This window comes from Schistocerca americana, chromosome 4 (genome assembly GCF_021461395.2).
Source record: "Schistocerca americana isolate TAMUIC-IGC-003095 chromosome 4, iqSchAmer2.1, whole genome shotgun sequence".
Classification (NCBI taxonomy): domain Eukaryota; kingdom Metazoa; phylum Arthropoda; class Insecta; order Orthoptera; family Acrididae; genus Schistocerca; species Schistocerca americana.
This window is the reverse complement of record NC_060122.1, coordinates 589,888,063-589,914,831: the sequence shown is the minus strand read 5'-3', so window position 1 is coordinate 589,914,831 and position 26,769 is coordinate 589,888,063. Positions and strand designations below refer to the sequence as shown.

The following is a 26,769-nucleotide window of genomic DNA, read 5'->3' as shown; positions in this document are numbered from 1 at the left end:
GTAGCGAACATCCAGGACTCCATCTCTGCCCTGGAATGGTCCAGTCACTCAATGGTGTTTGTGTGGACCCTGGGACATGTCAAAATCCCAGGCAACAAACTTGCTGACAGTCTGGCCAAACAGGCTACGCGGAAACTGTTCCTGGGGGTGGGCATCTCTGAAACTGACCTGCGTTCTGTCTTACGCTGCAAGGTTTTTCGGCTTTGGGAGACAGAGTGGCATAACAGTAAGCATAACAAACTGTCTGTCATTAAGGAGACTGCAAATGTGTAGAAGTCTTCCCTGCGAGCTTCTCGCAGGGAATCAGTTGTTCTTTGTCGGCTTCGCATTGGCCATACGTGACTCACACATGGTTACCCCCTCTGTCACGAGGACCCACCTCAGTGTCATTGTGGCTCCCAAATGGCAGTCGTCCGCCTCTTGCTGGACTGTCCACTTTTAGCCACTTTGCAGTGGACTTTTAACTTTCCCAGCACCGTACCTTTGATTTTGGGCAACAGCACCTCAATAACAGCTTTAGTTTTACGTTTTATTCATGAGGGTGGGTTTTATCATTTGACCTGAGTTTTAGCACGTGTGCTTTGTCCCTCTGTCTCTGCCACCCTAGGACTTAAAGGGTGGAGGCCTTAATGAGTCGCAGAGTGTCTGGCTTCTCCTTTTTTATTCTCATGGTCAGCCAGCCATGGTAATCTGCTTTCTTGTTTTTAATCTCTTCTCCCTGTTTCTTGAGTCTCTCTGTGGTTTTCTTGTCCCGTTTTGTCCATTGTAGTGTTTGTTGTCCTCTTGTTGTCCGTCTGGTTCTTCCTTTCTCCTGTTATTTCCCTTGGGTAATTATTCTACTGCGATCAAGGGACTGATGATCTCGCAGTTTGGTCCCTCCCCCCTCCCCTTTAAACCAACCAACAGTTTCATACCTGGGAGACAGGGACTGTAAATATACATATGAAATAGATTTATGGCAGAAAGGGGCTATCATGTTTGGGCATGCTCGTAACCACACTGTGACTGGAGTCGCCCAAATTGTTGATGTATGCACATAGGTTGTCCTACATATCTACAAGAAATAGTGTACTAATTGCAGCCATGTAACATGGTGCAAGAATAGTGCCCATAAAAAGATCTTGACCAACATGTCTTGGAGGTAAGTATCAGACCTTGTTAATGGCAGTTTTAAACATGACACGTATTGCTGCTTTCAGTGAATGCAGGTCCATCTCAACCAGTTTCCAAACAAACATTGTGAAGAGAAATGTAAGTGATCGACATTTTCGATAGTGTTATCTTTCAAAAGGCCATTGACCACAGCAATGCATATAGCTGCACGTCTTCGAGTAGCTGATTGTAGGCATGCAGTGTATTTTGATAAGCTGCAGTTTTGCTTCTTTTCAAATGATGCAAGTCATCTAGTGTATCATCGGCTGAAAGAGGCAAATATTGCTCAGTGTTTAAAGCCATGCATGTAGACTAACATGTAACAATCAACATTCCTAGCTCCTTTTGCTATAATAATCAATGAGAGACTTTAGCTGGACGTATTATTGTTGAAGAAACTTGTGGACTCTCTTCCTTGTTGAACTGAAGCCATTATCAAGGTTAGAGATGGTGTTACACAGTGTTAGAATTACTAATGTTTTGCCTGTTGTTCTTACATTAGAGTCAAAGATGAGTTAGCTGATGGCAAGAGATAGTCGTGTTTGGAAATATGAGAGTGCCCAAGGTATCACAATGAAATGACAAGAAGTTCCAGATAAACATGACAGGAGTCCTTCGCTTTATTGGTTTTAGGTACTCTGGTTCATTTTTGTCTGAAGGCTATCACCCTCATCTGAAGGATGATCTTAGTGGTAATAGCATGAAGGATGAAGTAACCGTACTTCATAGTGTACATGAACACACTACATCTTCTGCCTTCAGGATTTATCTGAATTCAGGGTGTCCATGTAAGACTGAATTATGTATGATATACATGTTCTGATATGATAGCATTGGAAACACAGATATTGCACGGTCCTGACATTACCTCTTTTTAGTTGATTCCAGAATGTGCATTCTACTTTGGATATTTATTGCCCCCTCCTTCCGAATCATCAGTTTGTTGTATCAGAATACCGCATATATATTTTCTTCTCATAAATTTCGCTTTTTTCTTCCCAACCAATAAGTTATCATCCACTGTTGGATTCTGTGCATCTTTAATCACGGCCTTACTAGAGCCGTCATTGTGGCCAATGAGGCATATTCTTACTATTAACCGCAGGTTATACTTCATTTGATGTTACTACATTGAGTATCAAGTGTGATGGCTTGTTGATCTTGTTCCTTGCATATTATGCAAATTGATCTTGTATACTTCCCGAAACAACGTGGCTTTGTGTGTCTACATCTACATGATTACTCTGCAATTCACATTTAAGTGCTTGGCAGAGGGTTCATCGAACCACAATCATACTATCTCTCTACCATTCCACTCCCGAGCAGCGCGCGGGAAAAACGAACACCTAAGCCTTTCTGTTCGAGCTCTGATTTCTCTTATTTTATTTTGATGATCATTCCTACCTATGTAGGTTGGGCTCAACAAAATATTTTTGCATTCGGAAAAGAAAGTTGGTGACTGAAATTTCGTAAATAGATCTCGCCGCGACGAAAAACATTTGCTTTAATGACTTCCATCCCAACTCGTGTATCATATCTGCCACACTCTCTCCCCTATTACCTGATAATACAAAACGAGCTGCCCTTTTTTGCACCCTTTCGATGTCCTCCATCAATCCCACCTGGTAAGGATCCCACACCGTGCAGCAATATTCCAACAGAGGACGAACGAGTGTAGTGTAAGCTGTCTCTTTAGTGGACTTGTTGCATCTTCTAAGTGTCCTGCCAATGAAATGCAACCTTTGGCTCACCTTCCCCACAATATTATCTATGTGGTCTTTCCAACTGAAGTTGTTCGTAATTTTAACACCCAGGTACTTAGTTGAATTGACAGCCTTGAGGATTGTACTATTTCTTGAGTTTTTACATGGTATATTCCTTAGTAACCAGGTTAAAGTTAGCCAATAGCAACACATTTTTTTTTAAGAAAGTGAGATCTTTAAGCTGAATTTAACAGTCTCAGAACTACTGGTAATTTGATTTAATTTAGCACTGCGCAGAGGGTGCACAGACTTTTCAAATTACTGTCTAGCTGTTTTGAGCACAAGTGGTATAATGCCATGATAACTTGTTGTGAGTTCTACGTATCTAACTTCAGTAATATTTAAAGCACTGGAATATGGTCAATAAAATTAACAACATTTACTTTTGCAAATATTAACATTGATGGATGATGGGGTTTCACAAACTATAAGCTGCTCTGCATTGATGTATGAAATTCATAAAGAGTCTGCATGTTATTTTACAGTGTCAACAGCAGCAACTATTGCTATATCGCATGCTATCAATGCAAGCACGGTATGTTCTAACTTCATCCTTAAACAGGCTATCTGGTGGTTCCATTAATTTGATTGTCTCTTATATCATTTTATAAAAATCATTGATTAATGATATGTATGTATAATTAAATGGCAATTTTACCTAACTAAACTAACGAGCCAAAACCATACAACCATTGCCCACCATGAGATTGAGAACACTGCTTGGTTACTGTGCTCACAAGTGATATGGTAAGGAAAGTCAAGTGCATCAAGGGAATTATCCTAAGATGATATGGGTTACAAATGAGGAGCTCCACTTGCTTATTAAACTTGACAAAGGGCAGATTGTTATGGACTAGTGTCTGGAAACATGCATCTCAGAAATGGTAATGTTGGTTGGTTGGTTGGCTGTTCGCATGCTATTGTCATGAACATCTATGCAAAGTGGTTGAAGGACAGTGAAACCATAAGTAGGTGTTGAGGTGTTATATGCCCTTGCCACATCGAACATGTAGGGTGGAGGATTGTGCGCTCTGTTAAGCAGGATAGGGAACAACCTGTGGTTGGTCCGATGACAGAATACAATACTGGTGTAGACACAAGTGTTTCAGAACACATAATTGAACATGGGACTCCACAGCACAAGACCCCTACGTATTCTCATATTGACCCAATGACGTCATCAGTTGTGATTGCAGTGGGCATAGAATCATTGACACTGGACTGCAGATTAATGGAAGCACATCGCCTGGTCGGATGAATAACATTTTTTTACACCACATTAATGGTTGTGTCCAGATATGTCGTCATCCAGGCCAATGACGGCTCAGAACATCATGGAAACAGGCTGCTACAGGCAACATAATGCTATGGTGGAAAATTCACTTGTGCTCTCCATGAGGCTTGTGGTAGCTTTCAAAGGCACCATAACAGCTGTGGGCCATGTGCGTGTTATTACAGACCACCTGCAACCCTTCAAACTTTATGTTTTCACCAACTGTGATGGCATCACAATGATGTGTTGGCCACCAAATTCAGCCGTTCAGAACCTTATGGAACACATCTGAAATGCTATCATGTGTCAGCTTTGCACCCATAAAGCATCAGCCCGCAACATATGAGAACTGCACAACCTGTGTTAAGTCATCTGGTGTCACATACCTCCAGAAATCTTCCAAGGACTTGTTAAATCCATGCCATGAATAATAGCTGCTGTATTGCATTCCAGAGGTAGAACAACACGGGTTTGAGCAGGTGGTCATATTGTTCTGGCTTACAAGTGCATACTACGTGTACCTTACAACTTGCTGATTCTATGGACTGAGTTGTACTGGTAGCCTTGCTGACTGTTGGTTACCTATTACTGTGGGAGGAAAACCCACAAGTAACACAGTTTCTTACTATTTTCTGAAATTTTATAACTGCTTACTCTATCAGCTAGGTGTGACGTCACTTGTCCACTTGGAGGAGCATGGCTTTCAAATGTAACCTTACCAGCTGTGCTTTTTGTACCAACATTTCTGAATGCAGCACTTCTGGGACTTTGGGTAACATTGCAGTGACTGCATTCACTTGCTTTTGTGAACATTTCAAGAAAAGGCATCAAGCTAGGTGCACAAACACACTCAACTGAGCTCTACAGCATATACTCTGTTAATTATATCTTACATCAGTGTTAAGCTGGAGCTGGTGGATCACTTCCGTAGAATAAGTCACTGAGTCTGTATCACTCATTACAAAGTTTTTTTTATCTTTATAAGAGCATAAGAGGCTGTACAAATGGTAGCAGATTGTTTATGTACTGTCAGCTGTCAAGAGTTTCACACATTCACTTGCAAATAATTAGAAATTATCATTTGTCTTTTAAGTACTACTTTCGTTAAGAAAATGATTTTTGCTTTTCCTCCTGGATGTTAGATAATGCCTTCTCTCAGCAAGTTTTCTATCATTGGTTCATTTGACATGATTTTGTTTTTAACTGATATTTTCTCATGATCTTGTACATTAGAGTTTCTTACTAAAGGTGAAGCAGCAGCCAGTTGAATTTGTACACATCTAATAACTGATGCTGTACACCATTAAAAGCTTGAAATTGTAAGTTAGTTGTTGTAATGTGTAATGAGTGAAGAAACATTTAAATTGTCATAGTTATCGCTTCATTTTAATAATCCTTGGTTTTGCATGTTGGTAGGTAATAGATTTTTTAAACTCGTTGTCCTCTGCCTTTAGGATTAATGGACAGAAGAGAAGGTACACAGCCTATAAGACACAACCTTTGGACGTTCGACTGGGGAGCTATTTGTTTCGTCAAACGAATGGTGAAACCTGTTCTTTAGTAGGAGAGCTGTATGATCCATCAAATAGTATGTAATTTTTAAATTTACTCTAGAGTGTTTATTTTATGTGTGGTGTGAAGTTTACTCAATTTGCTCACGTACTTTAAAGAATATGTGAAAAGATTATGGATGTTATCTCAGTACACTGGTATGTGGACTGGTTAAGGAAAATGAGGCTGGCTTTGATCCTCCTCTAGTTTCGTTGATAGTTACTTATCTGTATTTAGCAACTGTAAAAATAGTAGGCTGTGTGTATATCATCCAAAGACAATAAGCTGCTATGCATTTGGTTGCCAGTCATGCTGTATGTTGTGCATGTTCCTTTCATTGGAATAAAAAAATATGGAAGCAGGACAAGTGAATAGCTGTAGGGTGATAAAATTCTGTTTTATTTGAAGCATATTATGTCAGAAATATACGAAAGCTGCGGCAAGTGTTCATTTAAGATTCACTACATTGTGTGGCAGTATTTACATTTTCAGCTCTTTTAAAGAAGGGTAGGTTTTGTGGTTATCATGAAAGCTAACTTTAACACTGTTGCTGTTACAATCCCCAGTGATAAGCAAGTGACATCGCCCAGAATCAGTAAGTTGTCACTTGTACATGACATCCGTATGGCCCATGTCAAAATTTGATACAATGCTTGTGACACATATATTCCCCCTGTCAGAGGTGAGATTCACAGGGTTTATACGCTCTGGGACAACAGGGAAATCCGGGAAAAACCTGGGAATTTTTTAGAATTCCTGGAATTTTTGATTGTTTTAATCTTCAGTTAAATTTTTGTAATTTTTACTGGGAAGAACTGATAAACAGCAAAATGTGTCAAATGCTTAAGGATGAAAACTATGGAATACTTCATGAGAATAAACTTCTGCCGACGAGCATGACGTCACAACGGCTTAACTGTTTACATTAAGTTTGTTTGAGTAAGTGCCTGGACTCACGTGCATGTACAGTTGAGTTGCATATAGCCAGTACCTTCTCCCACATCGGCTAACTGAAGTGTGACTGTTAGCTGTATCAGCAGTAGCAACAAGCAGCCAGATGCTATCCTGAAGAATTTTTCTGGCGCGCTGAAGCTGCCAGATTGGTGCATGCGCATAGCAGTCTGGGTTGTAGTGGTGAGGGGGCTGGTCTCCACGTAAGCCGTATTTACATTTAGTGATTTTGCTGTTTCCTCTTCCTTTACACTACTCACGTCAAATGAAAACAAAACGGATTTCTGTGGTTGAAAACTATCAAGTGAATTAAAATGCATTCACATGATCACAGAAGGCTAACATATGTTATTAGTTTCAGTTTTTTTATTTTATTTTATTTCATTGTTTTTGGCAATCAATCAACTTGCAGAACAGTGAAGTTTTTTTTTTGTCGGTGTGCTCAATAAATGTGGCTTTTAATAATCTTTTTCCCCAGAGGCAGTCAGTTTATTAGAAACAAAGTGTTTCATTCCACACTATTGGCTAGTTTCAACTTTTCACTGAATTTCTGGTGCGTATTTTTATCATATGGCATGTATGGCATTATGCCATAATAAAGAACCAAACATGAGGCAAGAGGTAATGCAGTACTGATAACGCCAAGAAAATTTGCATCCCGAAAACCACACTAAAACGCTTAATATCAGGTTGGGGACTACTTCATTGTAAATCTGGAACTGTGAATGTGCACTTTAAGCCGAATTTTAATATGGTGTACGAAATTTCATTGCTCTCGGAGTATCTTGTTTCTTTTATGACCTCATGTAAGATCCCTAATACTATATAGGTATGAACATATGGGCTTCCTGTGCCATCATAGCTGCCCACGCACAATAACACCTGTTTTCTGGCGGTCTCTGGCAACTGCAGAAACGAAACTATTTCTAACAGGTCACAGGAATATTGCGAATGGTGCTTTGAAAAGTGTTAGTTTCAAAATAAATTTTCTTTTTCGCAAAATGAATTATGTTATGTGTGTGAGTGTGCAATGAATTCCTTAAATCACAGAGTGTTTGACACTGATTTAAAACTCAACACATTGAAGACTAGCCCCTTAAAAGAATTTCGAGCCGAGAAGACCAGACATTGTCATTATTTTAAATTTTACTGACACATTTGTGTGATGTACCTGAAAGAATAACACTCGCAAAAAAGACCAGTACTGTTTGTGAAAGCTTAACCTTTCTTGTAGCTACACTATGTACATTAATTTAAACTATTAACTTTTCCTATTTGTGTGTTCGTACTACTTAAGAGTGATGTTGCTATTGGCTGACTACGTCACGTGTCCTATGCTCTAAATATCTGCTGTCATTGCGTGTTGAGATCACATGATAAGAGCTAAGATTGGCTTACAAAAGCACATTTCAAACTCGATTTCAATGCTTCAGAAACTAATGTGCTGTTTGAAATCTATGCTTTTGTAATACGAATACAAAAATATGCAGTGTATTGTAGTATGAAAATATACAGCATAAATGGTGGTGCAATCGCAGATCTTACCAAAACATTTTTTTTTTTTTTTTTTTTTTTTTTATATATGAGTTTTTTTCATTCTCTGAAGTTCCAAGCTAGTGTCTAAACTTCTACCATTCAAAGAATTGATATTTTTATAGCTCCAAGGGAAAGTATGTTGTCACTTATCATGGAAAAAGTGTGTTTTTCACCTTGGAAGAAGTGTATTTTCACGTGGGAAAAAGTTGCATTTTTAACTGGGAAATCCGGGAATTTTCTTGTCCGCATATACACCCTGGATTCAGATGCGCTTTGTTTAAGAGCTTAAAAGTCAGATTCGATAAAGGGATGGTGATTGCAAATAAATGTGATAAAGATAATTTGTTTGATGACTGGCACAAACATTGTAACTCCAACAGAGGAGAGCTCTTGTGGGGAAGATCGTGCAAACATTGAAGCACAGTAATAAAAGCTGTAAAAATAAAATAAAAAAGTCTGTTTCAGTATTTGTGGATAAGCCATATATAAATTGTGTGTACCCTATTCGATGACGCAGGAGATAATTATATACCAACTCTTTGTTGTCAAAAGTAAACATAACGTGTCAAAAGACTGATGTGTCCAATATGCCACCAAGCACTTCCGCCTGCATTGTCTGTATGGAAACCATATTCCTTTGAAAATTATTTAAATAATGAAATTTCTCTTTGTAAAATTTGTTTTTTATATGGCACCGGACAAAATTCAAAATGTAGTACTCATTATTTTCATGTTGGGTCACCACAGGTCCTACCCTGCCAAAATCTTGTACAAGTTACTGTCAAGCATGTTCGTATTTCCAAGCAGGAATGCTGTGTTGTGATATCTGTTGCAGGACATATTTTGTGTTCAGCTTTTGCACAGCACGGCTTCTAGTGTGAAATGAAGGCCACAGCACAACAGCATTGACTTTTTTTTTAGAGCTGGCTAGCTTAGCAGATTCAAATATAAATGCATTAGTAAAGTGGGTACTTAACCATAATGGTCAAATATTGACAATAAAAGATATCAACTGGCCAGAATGAAATAATTAAAGTAAAGTACTGTGTAACAGAATTGTAATAAATGGCTCAGTCACTGTGTTTAGAGATAACTTAAAGGAGGACCACACTGTGCAGACTTTTACAAAGCAAGAATGAAGGGAGTCTGGGTATAAAATATCATGCACCAGAAGAGTGAAATCTACCCGATTCCATGTAGTAAGCAAGAGTGAAAACTCCATTAACATAATCATTGCTTGGTACTTTAATTATAAGTAAAACACTTGAACACTACAGTAAGTCAGTAAGAAATAAATTTACTCAGGCAATACGGCAAAAACATTATGAAATATTATTAAACAAGAGACACAAATAAAAATAGCAAGACTTGTGAATCTGCGTTACCAGACAACAGCTGTATCAAAATAGGTAACACATTGAACTCATTGGTTATCAAATTCATTGAGCAGTACCGTACCATGGCAGCAAACATTGTGCCTGCTAACAGCAACTGTTACCAAATGTAACATCTTGAAGTGATGGGTATTCTGCTAGATATTAGCATTGTTCTTGCATATTTTGACAGCATGACTTGTTATCTTCATTAGGTGGTACCTGAGACTGCTAATCGAGTGGAATGGGTCCAGTATTTATACCTAAGCTCTTCCCTTCTCCTTCAACAGTTTCAGGCATTCCATCTGTAGTCTGCTCCCCTTAGCAGCGTTTTTGGGTGTTCCCTCTTGAGCCCGATGTGCCAGGCCGAGTACTGGCGTTTTTTCTTTGGTTCCATGCACCTGTCTGCACGCAGGCATTCCATTTTTGGTCCATTACAGTTCTCGGTGTTTGCTTTACAATCCACTCCCGCTGGAAGTACCCTGTGGTATTCCATCTTCAGTCCGGTGCACCTGGTGCTGTATCTGGGTCTCATTTTGCATATCCATACCCTCACTTCCTCATTTGAGGAGTTCTGCTGCCACCCCTATTGCATTTTCAGCAACTCCAGTGCAGGATCCCAAGCTCTACTGAATTGGTTTCCAGCATCCCGATTCATGAGGTTTTCTGTCATCCCTGTCTCTGTAGACTCTCTTAGAACACTACTGCAGTATGTGGGAGTCTGTGCTAAGACCCTTGTTTCATTATAGTTTGTGGAATGATTGAGTTCCAGAAAGTGTTCAGCAATGGCTGATTTAGTTGCCTGTCTTAGTCGGGTGTGCCTCTGATATTCTTTGCTTCTGATGTCCACTGTCTTAGTTGTTTGGCCAGTGTACAAAATGTCACATTGGCAATCTATGTTATAAATTCCTGGTTTTGTAGTCTCAGGTCATCTTTCACATTTCTCAGTAGCCCTCTTATGTTGGTAGGTGGACTGAACATACGTTAATGTCATGCTTCCTTAGAATCCTGCTGATTTTGGCAGAAATAGATCCCGCATAGGGCAATTACACCACAGTGTTTGCCTCACCTTGCCCTTCTTCTAGATCATGTGGCAGAGTGGCTGACTGAAGGGCCTTCTGAATCTGTTTGACTGTGCACCCATTCTTGCAGAACACGATGGTAGATGCTCTATTTCTACTACCAGACTATCTGGATCTGACAAGTTGTATGCCCTGTGGACTATTGACTTCAGAATTCCGTTCTTCTGAACTAGGTGGTGACAGCTGCTGGTTTGCAGGTAGAAATTGTTTCTGTAAGTTTGCAATACGCTCTTGCCAAACAATCCATGTTCTCTTGTTTTGAGCAGTATAAGTACATCCAGAAATAGCAGATGGGCATCATTTTCCAGTTCCATGGTGAATTTAATATTTGAGTGGAGTGATTTAAAATGTTTCAGAAACTCACTGAGCCTGTCACTCCTTATGAGGTCAGATCACAATGCTAACATCCACATACTTGAAGAAGCACATCAGTACATCTTCTCCCTGTAGAGCTGCTTGATGGTGGCTAAAACACTATCAGGAGCAGACTGCAGACAGAGCACCTGGAACCTGACAGTGGAGAGGGAAGAGTGTAGATGTAAATACTGGACCTGTTTCACTTGACGAGAAGTCTCAGGTAGCACCTGACAAACATAACAATCCACATTGTCAAAATATCATATAAGAACTGTGCTGATATCTGGCAGAATACCTGACACCTCAAGATGTCAACAGATTGACTGGGTAGTCTGTTCTGGATTGTTGTTTGTTTCTATATTAACTTTGTTATTAAAAAAGCCTTCAGCCTTTTATCATACATCGTTACCTGTTTGTTAAATCTTTTTTACTGCTTTGAGCTCTTTGTTGCTAAAATCACACTAGTATCCAGTTGTCAGGAAAAGTGAACAGTGGAGTGGGAGAGGTGAACAATATTCCTTAGTGAAGTAGTATAGTGCCACCTATTTAGAGATCAAAGAGTAGCTGTTTCGAGACTTTGTTGGTGGTTCTAAGGCACAGAAACTGTTCATCAAAGTGCAATACAAGGTTGATAAAAGAATACCCCATCACAGCATCGTTAATGTCTTACCTTAAATGCTTCTCAAAATCTAGTGATGACTGCAGTACAGTTTTCTGCAGAGCTTTAGCTACACACTGAAGTTCGTGAGATTACAGTATGATTTTTTTGTGACCATGTTTTAGATGCTGCAGGACATCAGCTCTTCTTCATATTCAGAAGGCACTTAAACTCTTGAGGAAACCAGTTACTGTCCATATTCTTTGCATAAATTAACTTCAAGGTTCTATCAAAATGTTTTGCTATTTTCATGTAGTATCACCCCATAGTGCATGACGGCTTTTGGTACACAAGTTACACTTCGGAAGTGTTTCCAATTTATCCAAGATACTGCAACACAGTTACAGTGACAGTGTGAGATTACAAAATATATACCAATGTGTAGTTTGTAACAAGAAAATTTGTGCAAAAGTACAAATCCTGAATTTAAACAAGGGGTCAGTTGTTCTTATCTCACATTGTGACCATATGTTCTTGTTGGGAATAACCCAAACATAGGCCACAAGTGATTATGATAGTATTAAAATCAGTTTTAACATCTCATCTAATGATGATTCACTTCTTTGTTCCACAAAATCAACAAAATATATCCTCCAGTTGATCAATAAAATTTCAAATAATTGCTATTGTTGACTTTTACACTTTCAGAACCCCCAACTTTTGTGTTTTCCAGTTTCATTAGTGTAATCTAGTGTTCTAAGAGATTTCATTGTAATAATTCTTTTGTGCATATAATTATTCTATATTTTTATTATTACTTCTAATATATATTCTATTCAACAGAGATTACAAAATAAAATTGTTGACTGTAAGTTTACAACGAAGATTTAGTATGCATCCCACTAAAATAATTGTTCAGTGCTGATGTATCTTGTTGGTGTGCAGTTCTTTTTATATTGGGCTCTTGCATTTTGCAGCCTTTCTCTTTAATTTAGTAATTTCTCACAAAAATATGGAATGAAACCAATGAGAAAATATTACAATAATGTTTTTCCAATCTACATAAATTCTTATTTTGATCTTGCAGTCCACATCTTTGAAAAACTTTTATTCCAGTTGTTTCTATTCTCAGTGATACCTGCAAATTCTAATATCTGTCCTGCACAGCTGACGTTTCAAAAATGGATTCATCTGTTCAGTTGGGTATCTGTGTACCGCCTACTTTACTGTTATCGCATTTGTTTCTAGTACAGCTGTCACAAGCAACACTTGGTTGACAGAGTGTGCAGCCATGACATTTAGTGCTATTGTTCAGCAGCTAGTTTGCTCATAGGTGTTCTTTTGTACCAGAGTCTCATTGTATCTTACACTGATCAGCCAGAACATTATGACCACCTACCAATGGCCAGTATGTCCACCTTTGGCACAGATAATAGTGGCAACGCATCATGGCATGGAAGCAGTGAGGCCTTGGTAGGTCACTGTAGGGAGTTGGCACCACATCTGCACACACGTTTCACCTAATTCCTGTAAATTGCAGGGAGGAAGGTTGATGAGCTCTTAAGCCGTGTTCAGTCATATCACAGATGTGCAGATCTGGCAAGTTGGGGGGGGCCAGCACATGATTTGGAACTTGGCACTGTGTTCCTTGAATCACTCCATCACTCTCCTGGCCTTGTGACATGGTGCATTATCTTGTTGAAAAACGCCGTTGTGGTCAGGAAACATGATCGCCTTGAAGTGGTGTACATGGTCTGAAACCAGTGTACAATACTCCTTGGATATCGTGGTGCCTGGCACGGGCTTCACTGGACCCATGGCTGCCCACATGAATGTTCCCTAGAGCATAATGGAGCCGTTGTCAGATTGCGTCTTTCCCAAGCACAGATGTCAAGCAGCTGGCTGTTTCCCTGGAAGACAACAAATTCCCACCCTTCCTTTGTCATGATGAAGAAGATATCAGGATTCATCAGACAGTGCAACACTGTGCCACTGCACCAATGTCCAGTTCCAATGGTCACATACCCATTTCAGTCGTAGTTACTGATGTCGTGGCGTTAACATTGGCAAGGGTCGTCGGCTGCAGACACCCATTGTTAAGAGTGTTAGGTGGGCTGTGTGTTCAGACACACATGCACTCTTCCCAGCTTTAAAGTCTGATGGTAGTTCTGCCACACTTCACTCACTGCCTATCCTGTTTTACCAATCTACCCAGTCTACAATGTCAGACATCTGTAATGGGGAGGGGGGGAAGGGGCGCCCATCCCAATAATGCCTGGACATGGTTTCATCACATGTTGAAGACACTCACCAAGGCACTACTTGAACACCCAGCAAATCATGCTGTTTCTGAAATGCTTGTGCAGAGCTTCCGGGCCATCAGAATCTGCCCTTGGTCAAACTTGGATAGATGGCACACCTTCCCCATTCTACACATGGACAGCACACTTACTGATACTACATGCACCATGAGTGTGTCTAGCAGTCATTTCTTGCCAGGTGATGCTATTGCCTGGATGGGTTTATATCATTAGAAGGTCGGTGATCATAATGTTCTGGCTGATCACTGTACATATTGCAAACAGGGTTTATGCTAATGTTTGTGTACTCATTCTGTATGTTCTGCTGCACAATTTACCTATTTTTTTCTCTTGTTATCAAAATTATCATCCTTTTGCAGATGGAAATATTTCCTCATACTCCGGTCGTTAAAAACCTTCTTTGTGAGATTGTTCCCTCCCACCTGCTAGTTCACTCCAGTTTAATTCAGTATCATTCATATAACCACATTTTTGTTGTTTGACTCAACTTTGTCTCCTTAACTCTCATCTTGTTGTGGACAACTTCCAATTTGTGTTCTTTTTCCTGCAGGGTTACCGCTAACAGTATAGCAAGAGAGGTAATTCTTACTTCTGCCTCTCATATTGCCATGTTGAGAATACATAAGCTACTTCAGTGGGTAATGTTCTAATGATGCAAAGAATGGTGGTATGGTTTCAAATTTTAAATGTCGTTATTGGGGGGTACAGCGTAAAATGCCCAAGGGAATGGTCTTGTCAAAACTTGCTCTAGTGGTTTCACTTGTACTTTACATCATGTTAAAGGAGGTCACTTCTTAAATGTAGGAAAATATAAGTAGCAGTCTATCTTAATGATAACACACTAAATTGCAGACAGGTATAATTAAGACACTTGCACATAAACTTTTGGACTCAGCCTTCGTCATAAAAAGAGAAAACCACTCATTCACACAAGCAAATGCACCTCACGCACACATGACCAACAACTCCAGTACCTCAGGCCAGAGCTGGCACGAGCTGCTTATGTGCAAGTGTGTTTTAATTGTGCCTGTCTGCAGCTTAGCATTTTTTTTTTACTGTAAGTACCAATCTATCTTTTCCTACATGATTGATATTTCTACCTGGAATTTCCAGTGTTTGAAAGTCACTTCTTGGATTGATCTGTGCAACAAAGCAATGGACGTCTTAGGATATCACTAGGTATTATTATTTTGTCAAATATAATATTGTTGATTAGCAGCAATGTTGTTGTCAGCACAGGGCTGTTTGAAGATGAATATCACTTCAAGGCTTAATTATACATCCTACCTGACCATAACTTGTTTACCTTTATTTGTGTTTTGTGATGGGGGAAAACATAACTGACTTTGCAAATGTTAGAGTCAAATATAAATACAATTGAAGGGCATAGTGGAATAATGAGGTGTCTTTCAGTTTAGTGAAAATTGAACTAGTTATATATTACGTGAGCTGGGACCATGTGACATCAGTTTTTTGAACTATCAGAGTGTAGGATAGTTCCATATCAATGCTACATTGGTGGGATAACAGCCTCAAACTTCTCTCTGGTGCCTGAGTTCTGATGGCTAATTGATTACCTAATCAACCAGTGGATGAGCAGCCTTATACTTTGGTTTTATAATCGACATGACTGATAAAGAAAGAGATAGATTTGTTATACGTGATGAAAATACAGGGTGTGCATAAAGTCTGGGAACTTTCAATTATTTATTGCACAAGAACTAAACATTGTACAGATGTCACACATATTGCACTTTGAAGAGAAACTCTGAAAGTTTTTTTATAAACATTCAATATGCAAACCATGAGCGAGCTGGCAGACATCAATATGGTAATTGAATTCTTACGATACACACACTGAGACGTCTGCTTCTCTTTGCCTGGCATAAGCAACCCGTCATGACAAATTTGTTGTGCCAGTGGTAAATTGTCTTCCTTGTGGGTGGCTTCATACCGTACTTGGTTCTAAACATCCCTTGAACAGCTGTAGCACACTTGTTTTTGTTGAACTCCAACACACAAAAAGCTCGCTCCGCACCTGATCTCGCCATGTTTGCGACTAGCTCTGACTACTGGCAAATTACCAAACTACGCTGTGACGGTATACATGAAAAGAAACTTTCAAGGTTTCTCTACAAAATGACATATGTATGATATCTCTACAATGTTTGGTTCTTGTGCAATAAATAATTGAAAGTGTTCCTGGACTTTATGTACACCCTGTATAGACATTAAAGGCAAAAAGAGAAAGAGAAATCCAGAAAGGTGGAAAGATAATAGGAGGAAGAATTCAAATAATTGTGGAAACACCTTGTTTATAGTGATTCTTGTGTGGGGGAACATAGAATGTATATTTTTGGTACCAACCATACCTATTTGCCTTGTTATGCAAATTTGGCATCACTGAAAAGTTGAAGCAACATACATGATACATTTACATCCCACAAGAAGGGGCAAATGGGATCTGAAATGCTTGGAAAAACAAACTATTCTTTATAGAGAAAATGTAGAAATAGAATTTTGTTAGTTTAACACTGTTTAAAAAAAACTAACAAAAAGAAATACAAATCCTTCTGCCATAAGTGTAAAAAGCGTGTGTTCTAAGGTTCCTCCTATTATCTTTCCACCTTTCTGGATTTCTCTTTCTCTTTTTGCCTTTAATGTCTATACAGGGTGTACATAAAGTCCAGGAACACTTTCAATTATTTATTGCACAAGAACCAAACATTGTAGAGATATCATACATATGTCATTTTGTAGAGAAACCTTGAAAGTTTCTTTTCATGTATACCGTCACAGCGTAGTTCCAGGGAGGACATTAAGTGGCATGTGCATTTCACATATAGTGATACAGCCCACTATACTGCCACAAGTCTGCAAAGGACAAACATAAGGCACAGAAACTAAATGACACAGTTCTGGAACCTAAATCTCCTAATAGTTAGTCCATCAAGGCTGCTAAACTGAGCGATATAAAGTCAGTGTTGAAGTTTGTACTTCCCAAACAATAATAATAATAACAATAATAATAATAATAAACCCCGTGGAGGCCCGGGAAAAGAATAGGCCTCTGGTATGTTCTGCCAGTCGTAAAAGGCGACGAAAAGAACAAACCACTAATAGGGCTAACCCCCCTTTTAGTGTGATTAGGTGGTTCAGGACAGAACTAAAGAAGCCTCGGACAAGCGCCGTCATGGTCGGGGGCGACGCTTGAACCCTATGCCCGCCCACAATGGTAACGACTCTGCTAGCCAACTGGAAAATGATTTAAATCCAAATAGAGGTGTTTTGCAGGATATGCTTCCTGCAATCACCCTAGAAAGAAAACAAAGACAGAGGATGAGTTGGTCAGATGAAGTTAATCGACACCTCATGTTCTGTTATTACCAAGCAACAAACCTAGGAACCAACACAACTGGATACAGATCACAAGTATACACAACATTTATTACCAGATACCCAGAATTAAAATTTTTAACAGAACAACGACTAGCTGATCAGATCCGTGTAATAATAAAAAATAACAGGATACCCCAGTCAGAATTAGAAAACATCAAACAAGAAGTACAACAAATACTGGGAGAAAATAATGTGCAATCAGAAGAAGAAGAAAATACAGTAATGGACTCAAACATCCCAGAGCAAACAAACAAAGAACAACACGCATCAATTAAACAATCAGAGCAAAACAAAATCTTAAGGCAGCCAACAGAACAAGCACAAATATAACATGAAGTGACACACATGTTAGATATAGAAGAAAAATTTCAGCTGACATATATAGAATACAAAGACAGAAATACAGACATTAGACCATTCTTGCATAGACCGCCAAATAACCCACAAATCAAAAAAACAATAAAAACTATCAACACAATCATACACAACAAAATAAATGAAAACACAACTGTGGAAGACTTACAACTACTGGTTTATATAGGAGCACTCACTACACTAAATATACACACTAGACAGAGATCAGAACCAACCAACACACAGAAGAAACCCACAAAACCAGCATGGCAACACAGGCTACAGATCAGAATAGAAAAACTGAGAAAAGACATCGGACAGCTAACACGATTTATAAGAAATGAAATGTCAGAAAAAAAACGAAAAAGGTTAGGTAAAATCTCACAACAAGAAGCGATAGAGCAATTAGATGAAAAGAAGCAGAAATTACAAGCGTTGGCCAAACGACTTAGAAGATACAAAAAAAGTGAAAATAGAAGGAAACAAAACCAAACATTCAACACAAACCAAAAGAAATTTTACCAGACAATAGATAACACACACATTAAAACAGACAATCCACTAAACATAACAGACATGGAACAATTCTGGAGCAACATATGGTCAAACCCGGTACAACATAACAGGCATGCACGGTGGATACAAGCAGAAACAGACACATACAAGATGATACCACAAATGCCTGAAGTGATAATTTGCAACATGAAGTCACTCAAGCAATTAATTCTACTCACAATTGGAAAGTCCCTGGAAAAGATAAAATAGCAAATTTCTGGCTAAAGAAGTTCACCTCAACACATTCACATCTAACTAAATTATTTAACAGTTACATTGCAGACACATACACATTCCCTGATACACTTACACATGGAATAACTTATCTGAAACCTAAAGATCAAGCAGACACAGCAAACCCAGCTAAATATCGCCCCATAACATGCCTACCAACAATATACAAAATATTAACTTCAGTCATTACACAGAAATTAATGACACATACAACACAGAACAAAATTATAAATGAAGAACAAAAAGGCTGTTGCAAAGGAGCACGAGGATGTAAAGATCAACTGATAATAGATGCAGAGCATATCAAGCTAAAACTAAACAAAGGTCGCTACACTATGCATACATTGATTACCAAAAAGCTTTTGATAGTGTACCCCACTCATGGTTACTACAAATATTGGAAATATACAAAGTAGATCCTAAATTGATACAGTTCCTAAACATAGTAATGAAAAATTGGAAAACCACACTTAATATCCAAACAAATTCAAATAATATCACATCACAGCCAATACAGATTAAGCGTGGAATATACCAAGGAGACTCATTAAGTCCTTTCTGGTTCTGCCTTGCTCTGAACCCACTATCCAACATGCTAAATAATAGAAATTATGGATACAATATTACTGGAACATACCCACACAAAATCACACATCTGCTATACATGGATGATCTAAAACTACTGGCAGCAACAAATCAACAACTCAACCAATTACTAAAGATAACAGAAGCATTCAGCAATGATATAAATATGGCTTTTGGAACAGACAAATGCAAGAAAAACAGCATAGTCAAGGGAAAACCCACTAAACAAGAAGATTACATATTGGATAACCACAGCGACTGCATAGAAGTGATGGAAAAAAACAGATGCCTATAAATATCTAGGATACAGACAAAAAATAGGAATAGATAATACAAATATTAAAGAAGAACTAAAAGAAAAATATAGACAAAGACTAACAAAAACAGTGAAAACAGAATTGACAGCAAGAAACAAGACAAAAGCTATAAATACTTATGTTATACCAATATTGACCTACTCATTTGGAGTAGTGAAATGGAGTAACACAGACCTAGAAGCACTCAATACACTTACACGATCACAATGCCACAAATATAGAATACATCACATACATTCAGCAACTGAAAGATTCGCATTAAGCAGAAAGGAAGGAGGAAGGGGATTTATCGACATAAAAAAACCTACATTATGGACAGGTAGACAATTTAAGAAAATTCTTTCTAGAACGAGCAGAAACTAGCAAAATACACAAAGCAATCACTCATATAAATACATCGGCTACACCACTGCAATTTCATAACCAGTTCTACAACCCTTTAGATCACATAACATCAACAGATATGAAGAAAGTAAATTGGAAAAAGAAAACACTGCATGGCAAGCACCCGTATCATCTAACACAGCCACACATCGATCAAGACGCATCCAACACATGGCTAAGAAAAGGCAATATATACAGTGAGACGGAAGGATTCATGATTGCAATACAGGATCAAACAATAAACACCAGATATTACAGCAAGCATATTATTAAAGATCCCAATACCACAACAGATAAATGCAGACTTTGCAAACAACAAATAGAAACAGTAGATCACATCACAAGCGGATGTACAATACTACCAAATACAGAATACCCCAGAAGACATGACAATGTAGCAAAAATAGTACATCAACAGCTTGCCTTACAACATAAACTTATAAAACAACACATTCCCACATACAAGTATGCACCACAAAATGTACTGGAGAACGATGAATACAAATTATACTGGAACAGAACCATTATAACAGATAAAACAACACCACATAACAAACCTGACATCATACTCACCAATAAAAAGAAGAAATTAACACAACTAATCGAAATATCCATACCCAATACAACAAATATACAAAACAAAACAGGAGAAAAAATTGAAAAATACATCCAGCTGGCTGAGGAAGTCAAGGACATGTGGCATCAGCATAAAGTTGACATTATACCAATTATACTATCAACTACAGGAGTCATACCACACAATATCCACCAGTACATGAATGCAATACAGCTACATCCAAACTTATATATACAACTACAGAAATCCGTAATTATTGATACATGTTCAATTACCCGAAAGTTCCTAAATGCAATATAATATATACCGTACAGTTAAAAGGAAGTCGCGCTTGATCAAGGTCCGCGTCACTTTCCATTTTTGACCAGACATAACGTCTGAGAAAAGAAAGAAATAATAATAAAAATAACCAATGCATTCTGCCTGACACTTGCAGGAAGTCAATACAGTACCTACATAGCCTAACCTGTTAAGCAGTTTCTTATTCTTATTGTTCTGATAAAGTTACAGATAATGTAATAAAATGCTAAATATCTCAAAAGTATACTTTTGAGGGATACTCTCCTTATTCAGAAACCAAAACTGTGAAAATGTAGTGATTCCTTAGTTGAGTGAACGGGTTGAAAATCACCTGTGTGTATTGTTCAAAAGAAATTCCATCCAAATGTGATTAGTATTCTGTGTGTTTTTTTAAAAAGACTTATAAAATGGCAGCATACAGCAGAATGTAGGACGACTTAGCAGAGATGCAGGGTAGACAAAGTGGAGCAGGTCTCTGTCACTGTCCAAGCAGCACAAAGTTTTTGTGCCACTGTCGCACCTATTGTCTGTATTATGAGTGTGTGTCAGCTGTTTGGTCAGGAGAGTGCTTTGCCAGTACTGATGCTAGAATTCAGTTTCATTGTTATACGTAAGCATTTAATGATGGTTTTCTTGATTCTTTCACTCCAGGACAACCCAGCACTTTAAGATACCAATCATCTCGACTATTTTCGGATAAGTTAAAGGAAGAAATATGGGAGTAGATAGCAGGGGAATTGCATTGTACAAATTTTATTAGCAATTAGTGTATTTATTTATTTAATGTGGATCTTCATGATAAACTTTGAATATATGGACATGATTTGTTAATCACTTTTAGCGTTGGCTTCTTTATAAAGCTACTAGCTGCTGCTGAACACAACATGAACACTTCTCGATTTTTCCCTGGTAAGAAAATCTTCAGTTGTGTCTCTACAGCTGCATTGAGCAGTCAAGGGAAACTGGCTAGTAATCAGTGGTCACACATCCTCCTTATTGAGATTGCTTGATGTAATGTTTTGAACCTCAAATAATAATGCAATACACATTCCATATTCAGTCCTCAACTTACACTCAAAGCCTGTGACTGACTATACCAAATACATGTTCCCCTGCTAGACAAACAGAGAAAAGCCTCTACTTAAAACGATATTTTTCTTGTTACCAGTGACTTCATATTTAGCATAGCATACTGCATAAAGGTTTTTAACAACATAAACACCACATCACATATGAAACATTAGGAGGTCCTTTCTATTGTGCAGGAAATCATTAACCTTGTGGGGCATTTAGAGTCCCATCAGTTGGATTTTTTCTCGGTTTTGAATTGGAAAAAAGGTTTGAATCAGTTAATCTCCATATTGAGCCCACATATACAGAAGTGAATGTGTAATGAGTATCGACTCTAGCCGTTAAGATGCAGAGCAGTTCTGTTTATAACTGATACGAGGGGTATCAGATAACAGAAGTTTTCTCACTGTAATATATTTCCCGTCAACAGTTCCAAGACAATTGTAAAATTACCATTTCCTTTCAAACTCTGAGTGTTGTGCTGCACAAGTGTGATGCGTGGAACTGTGTGGCTGTGCTGCTCTGCCTTACCTCTACTCTGCCTTTGTTGTGTGCAATGTGCACTGCCCTGCAGAGGCCCTATTGCTCTGTTGTATCTCTACTGTGTACAGTGCGCGTTGAGCCTAAATTAAGTGCAGTTACCCCTCAGTACGCAACTGGCACTTATTGCCACTTAGTGAGCAATTGCCACTGCCACTTATAGTCTAACCAGTGTAATATGATCCCTGAGAACTGGCTGTGCTGTTGCCTTCTTTCAGCTGCAAAGCACAAACGTCTGCAAGCAGAAACAATAACCATTTGCAGAGTGCAAACACCTTTAGGAAAACAATAGCCATCTGCAGAGCTCCGGCAGCACTGAGGTGTTGTCATAGACATGTTTACAAAATCGTGCCAATGTGTGTGGTTGATGTAGGTGCATGAAGCAGCCATGTCATGCCCACTGCAAGTGCTGGATATCTTCTCACACTGACTAAACTATAGTAATGAAACTGCCCAGTTGACATCTGCAGAACATCCACTCATGGAAATTCAACCAATGCAGAGGAAGCAACAGTAACATGAAAGTAAAAGTCCTCTGTATGAGCACAAAATAAGTACACTTATTTTGTAACAACTATTATATATCCAGAAACTAAGAAAAAATAAAATATTAATTGTGGCATATTTTAATTATTCAGCTGTTCACAGTAAAAGAAATTAACACCCCACAATGTAAGAAAACCAAAAAATGCAGAACTAGATAAGTGGATGAACTAATGTTACCAGGCTGTTGTACATGCTGTACTTGCTTATTTCATCAACAAATATGCACTTCATTTGTCTGAGTAATTTCCACCATGAAGTGACTTATAAATTATACATCTTACATGGTAGAGCATAGACTAATACCAGTAAACATTAGTAAATACACTGTCGACGATATACCGAATCTGTTCAAAAAATTCCGGAACATTTGTAATTTCTTGCCAGTGGTGTTTTGGAGTTAATTGTGGTTGGCATCCCTGCAGACGCCTGTGTTTAATGTGTAACTACTGGGTGTTTCACTGTTCTATATCTCTTAGTTATTGTTCAGTGCTGTATTGAGTAGAACACTGTGTTGCACAGCTTACGAAATTTGAGGTGGCAGAGTTAGAGGTGCTATGCATCTGCATTAAATTTTGCATGAAATTCATGACAACATTTACAGAGACACAGCAAATGATGCAGACGGTCTACGGTGATGAGTGCTCAAGCCATACTCAGTGTTATGAATGGTTCACACGGTTTAAAAATGGCTACACGGAAGCTAAAGATGATGCCCTTCGACATCTACCGATGATGCTCATGTGAGGAACGACAATGAAATAGTGCATGCCAATCAACGACTGACTGTCAGAGAGATTGCAGAAGAATGTAACATTTCTATTTGGTCATGTCAGGATTTCCTGACACAGCATCTTGAAATGCATCATGTTGCTACTAAGTTCATCCCACGGCTCATGAGTCAAGACCAGAAAGACGTTTGCCTCACAATCTGTGGAGAGCTTTCGGATTGAGCAAATGAGATGTTGAGACCAAAGACCAAAAAACGCTTAGCAGGTCAGAGATGATGATAGTTTTCTTTGACAGTGAAGGATTAGTTCATCATGAATTTGTGCCACATGGACAAACTGTTAATCGATGGTGTTGCGACGCCTGCGAGAGAATGTGAGAAGGAAATGGCGTGAAATGTGGCGAGACAATTCATGGCTCTTGCATCATGATAACAAACCTGCGCATTCATCCCTGTTGGTGTGTGACTGTTGCACAAAACACGAAATCACTGTGCTACCTCATCCTCTGCACTCTGCAGACCTGGCACCTGTGGACTTTTTTTATTTCCAAAGTTGAAAACCCTGTAGAAAGGATGAAGATTTCCAACAATAGGTGACATGAATGAAAATTCGCAGACGGCACTTTGTGCGATCCAGCAAGATGTTTACCAAGGCTGCTTCCAGAAGTGGAAACAGCATTAGGAGCAGTGTATCAATTGTGGAGGAGAGTATTTTGAAGGAGACCATGCACAACAAGTAAAAGGTAAGTGTAGAAAAATTTTGTGGGCAGAGTTCCAGAATTTTTCGAACAGGCCTCATATACTATAGAGGCATTCTAATGTGACTCTCTGCACTGGTTTTTTGTCTGCTCCATAGCTCCCAGTATCCCCCACAGAATGTCAAATTATACTGTGCATGTGATACTGTAACCAAACAGAAAACATCAGGGAGAACCAAAGCAAAAATGGCTATTTTGTAATATCTCCACAAAAATATTTGAAGCACAAATGTGAAAGAATGCGTACCCTAAAATATTATTCAAAATGTTTATTGTAGAATTAAGTAATGCTTTTTGTATGTGAATACAAAATCTAATAACTGTTTGTCATTTATTTCATAATCCGTAATTTTCAAACTACATTTCAGATCTGCCACTCTCAGTGAAATCAAAGTTCAAGAATGGTATTCCTAAAAAGTGGCAAACCATTGCAAAATTTTGGGATAATATGCAGAAACACTCCTTTTATAGTAAGTACTAAAACTATATGTTAGTGTGATGATGTAACTCTGCTGGTCTCTGTAATCTTAAGTTGGGTATTGCTCCACCAGATTTAATAATTGTTTACTAACTGTCTGAACAGTAGTTTTAGACTAAACTATGCATTTTTAACAGGCAATATACTGTTAAATATGCTGTATATAACAAACTTGATGTCCAAATACCAGCTTTTGAATGTTCAGGACTTGAGTGCTCCACATTCTCATTCCATCAATCATGTTATTTGCAAAATATGCCCATAATTGCCTTAACATGAAAGTTTACTGTACAAATATGAGCCTCACATGTCTGCAGTAGACATTCTAAATTGCTGCTCTTGATGCAATTGCTGTACATGAATAATTTCTAACTATTAGTCGAAAGCAATAGTATAATATCTATGCAATATATGCACCAATATTTACAGAAGGCACAGTTATAAATGATGCAGTAGTTTCGAAAGTGGGAGAGTATAAAGTCAGATTTTAAGAAATAATTTCGAGTGATAGAGAACAGAATTAATGCCCTGATGATGTATAACTTAAGTATCTTAAGACATCAGTATATGGTTATAAGAGTATGAGTACAATTATTTGTGTTGTAAAAGTATGGGTGCTGCTGAAATCTTACTGTCAGTGCGAACAAAAACTATAAATATTAACATAATAGCTGTAGGCGAAAACAAAGTTTAGTAGCTAAATTTTGTGATAGTTAGCTTCATGCTGCACAGATCAGGTGCATGATTTTCATCAGAATTATGTGGAACAAGTCAGTATACATGCTACATATACATTATTTGTTTCCAAATATGCTGACAATTTATAGGTTATTAAGTAGTACTCTTAAGAGATATGTACAACAGAATTGTTGGTAAACACTACATATTTTTCCCATTCCTCACAATTCTGCAATTCAGACAAGACAGCATCATCTAATTTAATTTGACTAACACTGAATAACTAATGAGGAGGTACCTCCTCATTAGTTATTCAGTATATTCTATTCTCTTCTTGTCTGAATCCACATTTCACGTCCATTCTAAGCTACACTCTCTACAAATACCTTCTTAAGAATGGTCCCTAGTGCATAAATTTATAGGCGATGTCAGTAAATTTCTCTTTTTCGGAAACATTTTTCTTGCGATTGCTAGTCAGCATTTTATGTACTCTGTACTTCACTCATCATCAGTTAGGTTGCTGCCCAAATAGCAGTTCACACAGACTACTTTTAGCGTCTCCTTTCCTAATCTGTTTCCCTCAGCATCATCTAATTTAATTTGACTAAATTTCATTACCTTTATTTTACTTTTGTAACATGTTTGAAGAAACTATTCTGTTCAGCTGCCCTGGCAGGTCTACTGTCGTCTCTGACACGTTACAATGTCATCGGCAAACAAAAATTTTTTATATTTTGATGAGTTGCCTGTTGGATTCTGTCTCAGGACCTTTGGCAGACATTTGTTTAATGATTTTGCTGACATTTTGCCAGCCTAAGTGGCTGGTGTTGTAAATGGTTCACCATTCGTTACTGGTAGTGGAGGGTGAGCATTTGACAGTGACAGCCACTTGTGCTGCCCTTACATCAGGAAAATTATTGAACAAATGTCAGTTGAAGTTCTTGGGACAGAAGCCAACAGACCGAACATCAACAAACGCCCACAAAAATTTTTCATGTCTTCTCCCAGAACTACAACTCCTTTTCAGAATTTCTCCTTTGTTTGCTTTACTGCTTACTGAATGTGCATTGGAAGAGGTTACAACCCTTTCTCACTCCCTTCTGAATTACTGCTTCTCTTTCATGCCCTTCGACTCCTATAATTGATGTGTTTTCTGTCAAGCTGTAGATAATGTTTTACTCTCTGATTTTATGCCTGCTCCAGATTTTATGCCTGCTCCAGTCAACATTGTTAAAAGCTTTCTGTAAATGTACAGATGCCATAAATGTCCTCTAAGATAAGTTGTGGTCAGTGCTACATTAATTGCTGG

At 38.3% G+C, this 26,769-nt stretch overlaps 1 protein-coding gene across 3 annotated transcripts in view; it reads left to right on the top strand.

Annotated features, from left to right (window-relative positions):
• The window catches only part of LOC124612698, a 222,021-nt gene that overhangs the window by 31,658 nt on the left and 163,594 nt on the right, over window positions 1–26,769 (top strand). For 2 of the 3 annotated variants that reach the window (XM_047141045.1, XM_047141042.1), the window contains exons 4-5: window positions 5,643–5,776; window positions 24,673–24,774. In XM_047141045.1, coding sequence (XP_046997001.1) covers window positions 5,643–5,776; window positions 24,673–24,774 — 236 coding nt within the window. The remainder of the gene's footprint in view (window positions 1–5,642; window positions 5,777–24,672; window positions 24,775–26,769) is intronic. The other variant, XM_047141043.1, reaches the window with a different exon arrangement.